Raw genomic sequence first — 12562 nt, forward strand, 5'->3', positions numbered from 1 at the left:
GTACCTACTGGCTGGCAAAATACACCAGATATTATTATTATTATTATATAACTCTTCAATATGCACATCTAGCAAAGAAAGGCCTGTTCAAATATCTAATGTCAACAGCTAACTTCAATGTAATAGAAGAACTCTGTAAATTCATTTATACCTGTTTTAAGAAAAGGCAAGAAGCATGCAAAACGTAGATATATGTAGGACATAGCATAGCTTATCATTCTCTCTGTAAGTAACTTACTACATTTAGCCCTAATACGGCATGAATATGCAATGAACGTCATTGTCATTGTCATTATTATTATTACTTCTTCTTCTTCTTCGTTCAAGCGCCAAACCTCATTATGTTGAGGACTCTAGGCACTAGGGAAGGGGGTCATTTTCTAGGTGCAGGTTTGTGGGGCTGATTTGTGGCTGGTGGCATGCCACCCCCCTCCCCCATCAGCTAGCGATCGCAAACACACTTCTAATTATAATTCGCCGCCGAACAATCCCCAACCAGGCCACTTTAACGACAATCACGTCTTACCTGTAGGTATATGGTAGTAAGCGGTCTCCAAGACTCCTACAAATCGGTAAAAATTGCGTCAGTTTGGAGGATTTGAAAAACGCAAGACGAGACGAAAAACAAAATGGCGGACGTCAGCTCTCACCAACAGGGTAAGGTGAGAGGTCACAAACCTGATACTCAATGGGGCAAACCAAAGATCGCCGCATAACGCTTTACTCTCCAGGTTTTGAATCAAGCAACAATAACGCTATAAATTAAATAATAGTGGTTATAACTCATGTCCTTTATGAAAGAGGACTACGAAAAGAGTAGTGTATGTATTTCAAGACTAATGTAAATTCCTCAATAAACAAAACAAACGTTCTACCTCAATTAATACGTCTCAGATTCTGTTAGGTTTTGACGGTTAGGCCAAGCCAGGTGGAATCCGATATGCACAGAATTTCTTCCTTATTTCACGTTTAGTTCTCTGCTTCCACAAGGGTGCTATTGGAGTACGATTGGAATCAACACCTTATTCTGACTTGGTTTGCACTTATTCTGAGAATCATGGTATTTCTTCTGCCCTGGTAAAAAATGTCTACATAACTTAAGCTGCGAGGGCAAAATTATCAGACGATATAAACCAACATCAATGCAAATTGCTGTCTTTGCTTACACTTATTTTATTTTGAGTTAAAACTTTACCAGAATTATGCAAAGTTTTTTTTAAACATGTCAGTATCATCTATATTGCTATAAGCTGAAAGAAAACGAATACAAAAGTACATCTATAGTGCGTATAATTGGCATCGTTCTACAAAATATAAAATAAAGTCTAAAAATAGTATATAAAGTAAATATATCAATGTTATAAATGTTCCAGTTTTCAAATTATCACCGACATGCGTACATTGAAGAAAGAAACAAATATCGTATCGAAACAATCCGATTCTAAAACCTACATCTATCTGTATGTCTTTACAATGCTATTTAAAGGGGAGGGGGGTTTTCTTACATAATGTCACAAGCAAATAAGTGATTAACTTTAACACAAAACAAAAGTGCATAACTATGCTTATGGCCCTAGGCACTTTAACTATCTAACGTACAAAATCTATATCTATATAGTATGAGGTAAAATTAAAGAGTAAAATTAAAGAGTAAGTTAATGCCAAAGTACTGAAACTATGTGTACAAAACCTCCATCGGTCCGGTCCGGCACATAAGCTACAATCCTCACAAGCTCACTGGGACATGTCTGCCTCTCATGTAAAATTCCTTACCACAAAGTAGGCCGATTTGAGCTTTCATGAATAAACAAAGTTTCCAAAAAAAAAAAAAGAAGTCAGTCTCAGTCCCAGGTACAGATAAAAACAAAAATTAACATTCCATTCGGGGTCTAACACACTACAGCTTTTAACGTTTCAAAAGGACAAAGTTGCCTGCTCTACACCTGTCGCAAATATCAGCTCTTTCATTTAAAGCTGTTTGCTACATTTTAAAATATTAAGCTGGCTGTCTTGCCCCCCCCCCCCCCCATGATCTGTAGGTAAATGGACTATGTAGTGTTTGCTGTACATTTGCCACACTTGTGGATTTAGTTTCTTACAGGAAATCTTCTGAAAAGTAGATAACGGTGAGATGTCCTAGATGCCAGCATCAACACTAAAAACATAGTTGTACATGTATTTTTTCCTCTTCTGTGGGTTCTTATATGCTTGGCTAGTTCGACATTTGAGTTGCCCTGTACCCGCACATCTAGGTCCTTTTACCGGTGTGCGTTCTTACATGTCGGTTAAAGGAGGATTTTTTTTGCAGCAGAATAGTCACACTGGCCACATTTGTAGCGCTCTTCTCCTGTATGAGTTCTCATATGTTTGGATAAGTTAGACTTTGTTGTTGTTATGTACCCGCACTCTCCACACATTTTCCACCACTGTGTTTCATTAGATGTTGGTCCAACATGCCTTTCTGTGCAGTAGAATAGTCACACTGGTCACACTTGTAGGGTTTATCACCAGTGTGGGTTCTCATATGTACCATTAAGTGTGACTTTCGAGCCGCTCTGTGCCCACACTCCCCACACATGTAGGGTTTCTCTCCAGTGTGTTTTGCTAGATGGGAGTGTAAATGCTGTTTTTGTGCAGCAGAATAGTCACACTGGTCACACTTGTAGGGTTTCTCTCCTGTATGGGTTCTCATATGTTTGGATAAATCAAAGTTCCTAGCTGTCCTGTACCCACATTCTTCACACATGTAGGGTTTATCACCAGTGTGTTTGGCTAAATGTTGGTCCAAACTGGATTTAACTGCAGCAGAATAGTCACACTGGTCACACTTGTAGGGTTTTTCTCCTGTGTGGGTTCTCATATGTCGGGATAAATGAGACTTTGTAGTTGTACTGTGCCCGCACTCTTCACACGTGTAGGGTTTCTCACCAGTGTGGGTTGCTACATGGGCGTCCAAGGTATCTTTCTGTGCAGCAGAATAGTCACACTGGTCGCACTTGTAGGGTTTCTCTCCCGTGTGTGTTCTCATATGTCGGGACAAATTAGTCTTCAAAGCTGTCCTGTACCCACACTCCCCACACATGTAGGGTTTCTCATCAGTGTGTTTTAATAGATGTAGGTCCAGGTGATTTTTCTGTGGTGCAGAATAGTCACATTGGTAGCACTTGTAAGGTTTTTCCCCTGTATGGGTTCTCATATGTTTGGATAAGTCAGACTTTCGAGCTGTTCTGTATCCACATTCCCCACACATGTAGGGTTTCTCACCGGTGTGTTTTACTACATGTTTGTCCAAATCACATTTCTGTCCAGCAGAATAGTCACACTGGTCACACTTGTACGGCCTTTCCCCTGTGTGGGTTCTCACATGTGCCGACAATATAGACTTTCGAGTTGTTCTAAAACCACACTCCCCACACATGTAGGGTTTCTCACCCGTGTGCTTTTTTTGATGATTGGTCAATGTGGTGTTGTCTGCTGCAGAATAGTCACACTGATCACACTTGTATGGTTTCTCTCCTGTATGGGTTCTTATATGTTTGGATAAGTCAGACTTGTAAGCTGTCATGTACCCACACTCCCCACACATGTAGGGTTTCTCACCGGTGTGTTTTCTTAGGTGTCTGTCCAAGTGGGATTTGAGTGCTACAGAATAGTCACACTGGTCACACTTGTAGGGTTTCTCATCGGTGTGTATTGCTGCTATATGATTGTCTAGATTGCATTTCACTGCTGCAGAATAGCCACACCGGTCACACTTGTAGGGGTTTTCTCCTGTATGGGTTCTCATGTGCCGGGATAAGGTAGACCTGTCAGCCGTCCTGTACCCACACTCCCCACACAAGAAGGGTTTCTCACCACTGTGTTTTGCTACTGTATGGTTGTCCAAAGTGGATTTCCGTGCGGCAGAATAGTCACACTGGTCACATTTGTAGGGTTTCTCTCCTGTATGGGTTCTCATGTGTCGAGATAAGCATCCTTTATAAGTTGTCCTGTACCCACACTCCCCACACATGTAGGGTTTCTCACCCATGTGTTTAACCACATGCCTTTCCACATTGCCTCTGCTCTCCTGTACCTGTGAGGTTGATTTGTTGTCAGGTTGGGGAAAGTTCACATCACACGTTTCCTGCTGCAGGCCCATGTCTGTTGTCTGGGTCTCCCTGCTGTCACTCTCCTTCCCAGGGTGTCTAGTATCGTCCATCTCATTCCCAGGGCGTCCAGGATTTCCAGCACACAAGTTTGCAGTAGAAACCTCACAGCTGGGTTCTTCCGTTTCTGCTCTTACACCGCGCGTTTTGTCCCTTTCCTCGTCCTGCTGCCGTCCCGTGTCTGTTGTCTGCTCCCAACTGTTGTAAGTCTCGTTCCATGGATGTCCGGTTGGTAGAGTTGTGTTGTACCTTTCCTGGTCCTCGATGTACGTTTTCTTGCACAGCACGTTCTCTTGTCCATCCTGTTGCCATCCAGTGTCTCCTGTCGGCTCCTCTTTGATGTGCGTCTCGTTCACAGTTTGTTCCGCATGAAGCCCTTTAATGAGAGGCTCACACGTGGCCATCTCTGAAATGATGATAAGAAAATAAGGGTTACAATAGTCCATTTATTTCTTTTGCAAACCAGAAAAGAGTGCGAATTTTGCACAAGTAATTCTTGCACAAGAAATTATTCCAGTTATACAATTTGAATATCTCGATGGGGTACATATTTTTATTCAGGCACTAACTGACTCAATAAAAACAGAATACATAAAGTACTACTAAGGTACAGGGAAGCATAATCCATATACTACTGGCACCTCCATAGGTTTTGATCATCCTTTTGTGGTAGAATAAACCCGATTAAGCAAAGACTCTACAATGTGTTTAATAGAAGAATTGACAAATAAATATACAAAGTGTAGTACTGTTAACGCCATCTGGTATCAGGTGGAAACCACAGGACATTTTTCGTATCATGGCGTTTGCACGGCCAAATAAACCATTATCGGGGCACTTCATCTATCATTTCGTGATTTCTGTGCCGTTTGTGACAGTAAATTGGAGGTACGAGTCGATAACTGGCAACCATTATTAGTTTAATTTAATATTAGACATCCATACAATTTACTTGCTGTAACCTCATATATGCACGCAGGTACATAGCTCTGCATAGTTCAGTTCCACTGCCCCCCTCCCCATCAAATACTGATCGCAAACACACCTCTAATTCTAATTAAGCGCTGAACTAGCACCAACCAGGCAGCACTAACGACAACCAAGGGCCTTACCTGTAGGTTTATGGTGGTTAGGGGTCTCCACGACTTCTGGAATTAAGTCAAGACGCGTCAGTTCGGAGATGAGGTCGAACACGTCGACGAAAACGCCAAACAAAATGGCGGGCAGATCACCGACAGGGCCAAGGTGAGAGGTCACAAACCTGATACAACCTGGACGATGGGTCAAACCACAGATCGCTGCATAACGCTTTGATCTTCTGGTTTTGAACCTGCGAAAAAAAAAAAAACGTTCTGACTCTATTTCTACGCGTCTGACTTTTATTCAAATCAAGTTGAAATCTGGCATTAAGGCTGCTTTGCCCAGGATCTATTGTTCAATTGACATTCAGAATTTGAAACACTGCGACGGCTATGCCGCTATTGAACTATAATTACCACACATATTTGGCGTTCTTTACACTTCATTTATTTTCATAAATCTTTGTGTTAATCAAGAAAACACCACAATCCTACATATCTCTACATATCTAGACGATAGACCGGAAAAATTAACTGTAAAACTGCTAAGGCAACAAGGGAGTTAGGATTGTAAAACGATATAAATCAACAGAAAATCATGGGCTTTTTTTTACGCTAGCTTTATTTTCACTTTACCAAAATTACGCCAAGTTCTCAATTATGTGTAATATACCATGTTTTACGCCAAATACTAAGAATTTATGTTTACAAACTACTTATATGTACCAAGTACACTCATATTAACACTATACATAGCGCGCGTATTACTGTAGATGTTATTATTTCGGATAAATTTCGGAAAATGATTATGATACTCATATGATCATTTTTAAACTTAGTGTAAACAACACAAATGGTAAATTTTCACAAACAGAAAGGCATACATCAATACCGAGAGATGCATGTACTAAAACTATCTTAACGGTGCATATTAGGGGCGATTTTACACAGGTGTACTATTGGAGCACGAGTACCTAGCTTCGGTTAGGGCGGTCCCTAGGATAGGACGTTGAATGAAGGTCCAGTGTTTGGGGAGAGCCACACTTCGAGCACGTTAAAGAACCCACCACACTTGGTGAGCAGGGTCCTTCCCAGTGTGAGTTGCTCAAAACCTACAGTCCCATGGCCGCACCTGGGGCTGAATCGCAAGCTAAGGGTCTGGAGCGAGCACCCATTCGGCGCCACTCAGGTGACCTCCATACGACAGTAATTACCCCAGGTGCGGCCACGGGACTGTAGGTTTTGATCCACTCACACCGGGAAGTACACCTACTCTTTTCGATAAGTGTGTGCGTGCGTGGGGTGTGGCTCTCCCCAAACACGGGGCCTCCAGTCAACGTCCTATCCGAGGGACAGTCCTAACCGAAGCTGCGTACTCATTTTCACCTGAGTAAAGTCGTATAATGTGCCTTTCCCAATGGCACAAGGTCTGTATCTGTATCTATATATCGGCATAACACATCGGTGACCCATTAGCGGTTTTTTACCCGTTACCTCTAGGGTCTGGGTCAAACACCGATTGCGCCACACGATCCAACTAGTCCAGAAAGTCCAGGATCCCAAGATTTCAGGTTCCAACTTGATTACTTACTAATTAGAGGTTAGCTACAAACATGCCACAACTTCCATAGGATTGTACGAAACAACTATAATGATTTTATATACAGAACATTTTCTATCAACTATCACACTTTTCCTATCGCTATAACTTCTAAGATTTGGCGACTACTACACGTGTTGTGCGGTGTTCTTTACAAAATGTTCATGTTCCTTAAGACTAAGAAAACAATCGTCACCAAAGCTTCAGAAAATTACAGATTTCAGCTCATTTCTCATCAACGTGTCTTTCTTTACAACATTGTAAGATCCCTCAAACACAACACTTGCTCTGACTGTAGCCATCTCCAACATACACAGCACCTTTTTACTGTACCACATGTACAGGAAGTGTCGTTTTGGCCGCATTTGTGAGGGGGCAGAATTCGTCACCCTGGCCACGCTTGTAGCTTTTTTTGCCTGTGTGGATTCTCATATGTCTAGATATGTTTGACCTTCCTGTTGTCCTTTACTCACACTCCCCACACATTAGGGTTTCTCACCTGTGTGTTTTCTTTGATGTCGGTCCAAAGTGGATTTCTGTGTTGCAGAATAGTCACACTGGTCACACTTGTAGGGTTTTTCACCTGTGTGGGTTCTCATATGTCGGGATAAGTGAGCCTTTTGAGTTGCCCTGTACCCGCATTCCACACACATGTAGGGTTTCTCACCACTGTGTTTTGCTGCTAAATGTCTGTCCATGTTGACTTTCAGTGCTGCAGCAAAGTCACACTGATCGCATCTGTACGGTTTTTCTCCTGTGTGGGTTCTCAGGTGGCGGGATAAGTCAGACTTTGTTGTTGTTCTGTGCCCACACTCCCCACACATGTAGGGTTTCTCACCGGTGTGTTTTGCAGCTAAATGCGCGGCCAAATTGCCTCTCCATGCCGCAGAATAGTCACACTGGTCACACGTATATGGTTTTTCCCCTGTGTGGGTTCTCATGTGTCGGGATAACGTAGACCTGTCAGCCGTCCTGTACCCGCACTCTCCACACATGTAGGGTTTCTCGCCACTGTGTTTTGCTAGATGTTGCTCCAAGGTGGGTTTATGTGCAGTAGAATAGTCACACTGGTCACACTTATAGGGTTTCTCTCCAGTATGGGTTCTCATGTGTCGGGATAATGTAGACCTGTCAGCCGTCCTGTACCCACACTCATCACACATGTAGGGTTTCTCACCAGTGTGTTTTGTTAGATGTTCGTCTAGAGTAGATTCTGTGCTGCAGAAAAGTCACAATGGTCGCATTTGAATGGTCTTTCTCCAGTGTGAGTTCTCATATGTCGGGATAAGTTAGACCTTTGAGCTGTCCTGTACCCACACTCCCCACACATGTAGGGTTTCTCACCAGTGTGTTTTGTTAGATGATCTTGTAGAGCAGATTTCTGTGCAGCAGAATAGTCACACTGGTCACACTTGTAGGGTTTTTCTCCTGTATGGGTCCTAGCATGTCGGGATAAATTAGACTTTCTTTCTGTCCTGTATCCACACTCCCCACACATGTAGGGTTTGTCACCGGTGTGTTTAACCACGTGCCTTCCCATACTGCCTCTGCTCTCCTGTACCTGTGAGGTTGATGTGTTGTCAGGTTGGGGAAAGTTCACATCACACGTTTCCTGCTGCAGGCCCATGTCTGTTGTCTGGGTCTCCCTGCTGCCACTCTCCTTCCCAGGATGTCCTGTGTGGCCACTCTCCTTCCCAAGGTGTTCTGTGTGGCCACTCTCCTCCCCAAGGTGTTCTGTGTGGCCACTCTCCTCCCCAGGGTGATCTGTGTGGCCACTCTCGTTTTCAGATTGTCCAGGATGGTCCATCTCCTGCCCAGAGTGTTCTGTACATTCCATCTCCTTCCCAGGATGTTCAACACACAGTTCTACCAAAGAATGTTTACAGCTGGAATCTTCCATTTTTGCTGTGTGGGGATATATTATAAAATAAAAACTTCTTCCTAGAACTGTGACATAAAAAATTAAGCATTATGTTTTGTGTTTACCTGGAAACTAAAAAATTCCAAATCTTCTACCTGCATTTCAAGTTCCCAGGTGTTCCGGTCTTAAAAGGCGAAAAAAAAAACAAATTTCAAGAGACAAATCTAATATTTTGAAAATATTACTATATATTGTTCTACTATATAAGCAATTACATATGGGGTGCCATGTGACGGACGTTTTGTCAAAATAAATGATGTTTATCATAAACGGGACCTTATAAAAACCACATACCTGAGTATGACAACGGTGCCGAATCAGAGGCTAGCTTCTCTCTGGATGCAGGGGAGGGGCGCCGCAACCTGGAACAGCATAAATCCATTATTTGTAAAAGAATCCAACAAGCCTCCCCAAAGACTTCTCTTGCCCAAGTCCACATCCAGTCATTAAAAATGCGTTCGTTAGGATCAACTGACACATGCACAGGCAAAGAACAGAGAAATGGCAAACATACATGGCCTCAAACTCGGCCATCCCCAGAAATTCTGTCTGGGATAGAAAGTTTCAAAGTTGCAGAACGCAATGTCTATCCGCGCCCCGGGATCTATTAAGTACTAGGACTGAAGTTATTGAAGACTGGGTATAAAGTCAGGTGTGATATTGTAGCAGAACGCAGTATCTATTTGCGCCACGGGGTCTACAAAGTACTAGGACTGTGGGTATTGAAGACTGGGGAGAAAGTCAGGTGTGACAAACATAGTAGTGCAAGCCCCCCTCCCCATCAAAATACCAACCACAAACACACTTCTAATTATATTTCGTCGCTAATCTAGCACCAACCAGAAAGCACTATAGACAACCACATGTCTTACCTGTAGGTGTATGGTGTTAAAAGGTCTCCACGGCTTCTGTAATTCCGAAAATCTCGACAATTCTTCGGAGATGAAATCAAAGTCGAAGACGCAAAACAAAATGGCGGACGTCAGCTTAGTCCAGGCAAAAGGTTAGAGGTCACAAACCTGATACTCACTTCGCAATAGGTCAAACCAGAAATCGCCGCATAACGATTTACTCTATTAAGCCACATTGATAATATCTTTACATGTTTAACGCTAAAACTGGTACGACACAAGATAAAATCATAGACTTTGCATTCACTTACTTTATTTTGACAGCGCTTTATTAGAATCAAAACCAAGTTATCAAATATGTTAGAATAACATAAATTGCTATCAGCTACAAATACTAAGAATACAAGTGTACAAACAGACATGTACCAAGTACATGCATATTAACAGTATACACAAAGTGCGTATTCTTGTAGATGTTATTCTTTCGGATATAGATGAAAGAAATATTCGGATGGTTAAAAAAGTTTTTAAAATGTTTACATTGAGCGAAAACAACACATTAATTGAAGATTTTTCCTCACAATAAAACAAGTATGTCTTGCTATATAGATACTAAAACTATCCTAGATGCAAAACCAACCTCTATGAGGCGATGACGTTTACGTATACAGTACGTCAATTAGCCGATGAGCTATTTTACACAAGCTCTCTATCTGGAACATTTGTCATAACGTCTGCCAGGTTTGTAGCATAAAAAAAAGTAGACAAAGCTGAGATTTTCTAGCTGCAAAGCAGTTATACTGATAACACTTATATAGTTTTCCTCCTATGTGGGTTCTTATATGCTTATGTGTTTATACACTTCAGTTGCCCTGTAACCATACTCCGCACATGTAGGGCTTTTTTACCGGTTTGTTTTCTTACATACATGTCGGTTAAAGGAGGATTTCTGTACTGTAGAAAAGTCACACTAAAGATCCCACAAACACAACACTTGCTCTTACTGTGGTCCTCTCCAACATACAAAGCACCTAAAGATTACTGTAACAGATACGTGCACAGGTAGTGTCATTTTGGCCGCAACTGTGAAGGGTTAGAAATTAATTACACTGACCAAGCTTGTAGGGTTTTTTGTCTGTGTGGATTCTCATATGTTTAGATAAGGTAGACCTGTCAGTTGTTCTGTACCCGCACTCATCACACGTGTAGGGTTTCTCACCGGTGTGTTTTCTTACATGTTTGACCAAATCGGTTTTCTGTCCAGCAGAATAGTCACACTGATCACACTTGCAGGGTCTTTCCCCTGTGTGGATTCTCATATGTGCCGACAATATAAACTTCCGAGTTGTCCGAAAACCGCACTCCCCACACATGTAGGGTTTCTCACCCGTGTGCTTTTTTTGATGATTGGTCAAAGTGGTGTTGTCTGCTGCAGAATAGTCACACTGATCACACTTGTATGGTTTCTCTCCTGTATGGGTTCTTTTATGTTTGGATAAGTCAGACTTGTAAGCTGTCATGTACCCACACTCCCCACACATGTAGCGTTTCTCACCGGTGTGTTTTCTTAGGTGTCTGTCCAAGTGGGATTTGAGTGCTACAGAATAGTCACACTGGTCACACTTGTAGGGTTTCTCATCGGTGTGTTTTGCTGCTATATGATTGTCTAGATTGCATTTCACTGCTGCAGAATAGTCACACCGGTCACACTTGTAGGGGTTTTCCCCCGTGTGGGTTCTCATGTGCCGGGATAAGGTAGACCTGTCAGCCGTCCTGTACCCGCACTCTCCACACATGTAGGGTTTCTCACCAGTGTGTTTTGCTAGTGTATGGTTGTCCAAAGTGGATTTCCGTGCGGCAGAATAGTCACACTGGTCACATTTGTAGGGTTTCTCTCCTGTATGGGTTCTCATGTGTCGAGATAAGCATCCTTTATAAGCTGTCCTGTACCCACACTCCCCACACATGTAGGGTTTCTCACCAGTGTGTTTAACCACATGCCTTCCCATACTGCCTCTGATCTCCTGTACCTGTGAGGTTGATGTGTTGTCAGGTTGGGGAAAGTTCACATCACACGTTTCCTGCTGCAGGCCCATGTCTGTTGTCTGGGTCTCCTTGCTGGTACTCTCCTTCCCAGGGTGTCTGGTATCGTGCACCTCATTCCCAGGGTGTCTAGAATTTCCAGCACACAAGTTTGCAGTAGAAACCTCACAGATGGGTTCTTCCGTTTCTGTTCTTACACCGCACGTTTCGTCGTTTGGAACGTCCCTTTTCTCGTCCTGCTGCCGTCCCGTGTCTGTTACCTGCTCCCAACTGTTGTAAGTCTCGTTCCATGGGTGTCCGGTTGGTAGAGTTGTGTTGTACCTTTCCTGGTCCTCAATGTACGTTTCCTTGCACAGCACGTTCTCTTCTTTATCCTGTTGCCATCCAGTGTCTCCTGTCTCCTCCTCTTTGATGTGCGTCTCGTTCGCAGTTTGTTCCGCATGAAGCCCTTTAATGAGAGGCTCACACGTGGACTCCGCCATCTCTGAAATGATGATAAGAAAATAAGGGTTACAATAGTCCATTTATTTCTTTTGCAAACCAGAAAAGAGTGCGAATTTTGCACTAGTAATTCTTGCACAAGAGATTATTCCAGTTACACAATTCGAATATCTCGATGGGGTACATATTTTTATTCAGGCACTAACTGACTCAATAAAAACAGAATACATAAAGTAACATTGCAACATCTGACTACTAAGGTACAGGGAAACATAATCCATATACTACTGGCACCTCCATAGGTTTTGATCATCTGTTTTGTGGTAGAATAAACCCGATTTAGCAAAGACTCTACAATGTACAGAAACAGCTACCTCCCAACAACAGTAAATGCCTGGAATAAGTTACCATCACATATCGTTACAGCTCCAACACTTGCTAGTTTTAAGTTGGGGTTGGTCCAACACATGGGCCACCCC

The 12562-nt window shown here is 42.6% G+C and overlaps 6 protein-coding genes across 7 annotated transcripts in view; all 6 read right to left on the reverse strand.

The window, feature by feature from the left end:
- The window catches only part of LOC118407625 (zinc finger protein 501-like), a 2237-nt gene extending 1576 nt beyond the window's left edge, over positions 1-661 (reverse strand). Inside the window, exon 1 of the mRNA XM_035808130.1 lies at positions 527-661. The gene's annotated coding sequence lies outside the window, so the exon portion shown is untranslated. The remainder of the gene's footprint in view (positions 1-526) is intronic.
- LOC118407709 (zinc finger protein 501-like) overlaps positions 1-12562 on the reverse strand; it is a 482642-nt gene that overhangs the window by 448804 nt on the left and 21276 nt on the right. The window lies entirely within an intron of this gene.
- The window catches only part of LOC118407616 (zinc finger protein OZF-like), an 83989-nt gene that overhangs the window by 36992 nt on the left and 34435 nt on the right, over positions 1-12562 (reverse strand). The gene's annotated exons all lie outside the window — the stretch shown is intronic.
- On the reverse strand, positions 2317-3857 carry LOC118407721 (zinc finger protein 431-like). Its single transcript, XM_035808240.1, has 2 exons — positions 2760-3857; positions 2317-2347 (listed from the first exon to the last, which is right to left on the reverse strand). Exons 1-2 carry the CDS (start codon positions 3785-3787, stop codon positions 2317-2319), a joined length of 1059 nt encoding a protein of 352 aa, XP_035664133.1. The 5' UTR covers positions 3788-3857.
- Positions 6861-7873, reverse strand: LOC118407722 (zinc finger protein 501-like; the record flags this gene model as incomplete). Its single annotated transcript, XM_035808241.1, has 1 exon — positions 6861-7873. A coding segment is annotated over one exon (561 nt), but the record flags the coding sequence as incomplete, so codon positions are not given.
- On the reverse strand, positions 7924-9665 carry LOC118407646 (zinc finger protein 782-like). Its single transcript, XM_035808160.1, has 3 exons — positions 9621-9665; positions 9043-9110; positions 7924-8732 (listed from the first exon to the last, which is right to left on the reverse strand). Exon 3 carries the CDS (start codon positions 8725-8727, stop codon positions 8029-8031), a length of 699 nt encoding a protein of 232 aa, XP_035664053.1. The 5' UTR covers positions 8728-8732; positions 9043-9110; positions 9621-9665; the 3' UTR covers positions 7924-8028.

Source organism: Branchiostoma floridae, unplaced genomic scaffold (genome assembly GCF_000003815.2).
Source record: "Branchiostoma floridae strain S238N-H82 unplaced genomic scaffold, Bfl_VNyyK Sc7u5tJ_1439, whole genome shotgun sequence".
In the NCBI taxonomy this organism is placed as follows: Eukaryota; Metazoa; Chordata; class Leptocardii; order Amphioxiformes; family Branchiostomatidae; genus Branchiostoma; species Branchiostoma floridae.

Coding starts and splice junctions, on each gene's coding strand:
- LOC118407721 (XM_035808240.1), bottom strand. CDS start 3,787: ATGAGAACCCATACAGGAGAAAACCCCTACAAGTGTGACCGGTGTGGC. Junction 2,348..2,759: donor CATTTAGCCAAACACACTGG/TGATAAACCCTA, acceptor GAACTCATACAG/GAGAAGAGCGCTACAAATGT.
- LOC118407646 (XM_035808160.1), bottom strand. CDS start 8,727: ATGGAAGATTCCAGCTGTAAACATTCTTTGGTAGAACTGTGTGTTGAA.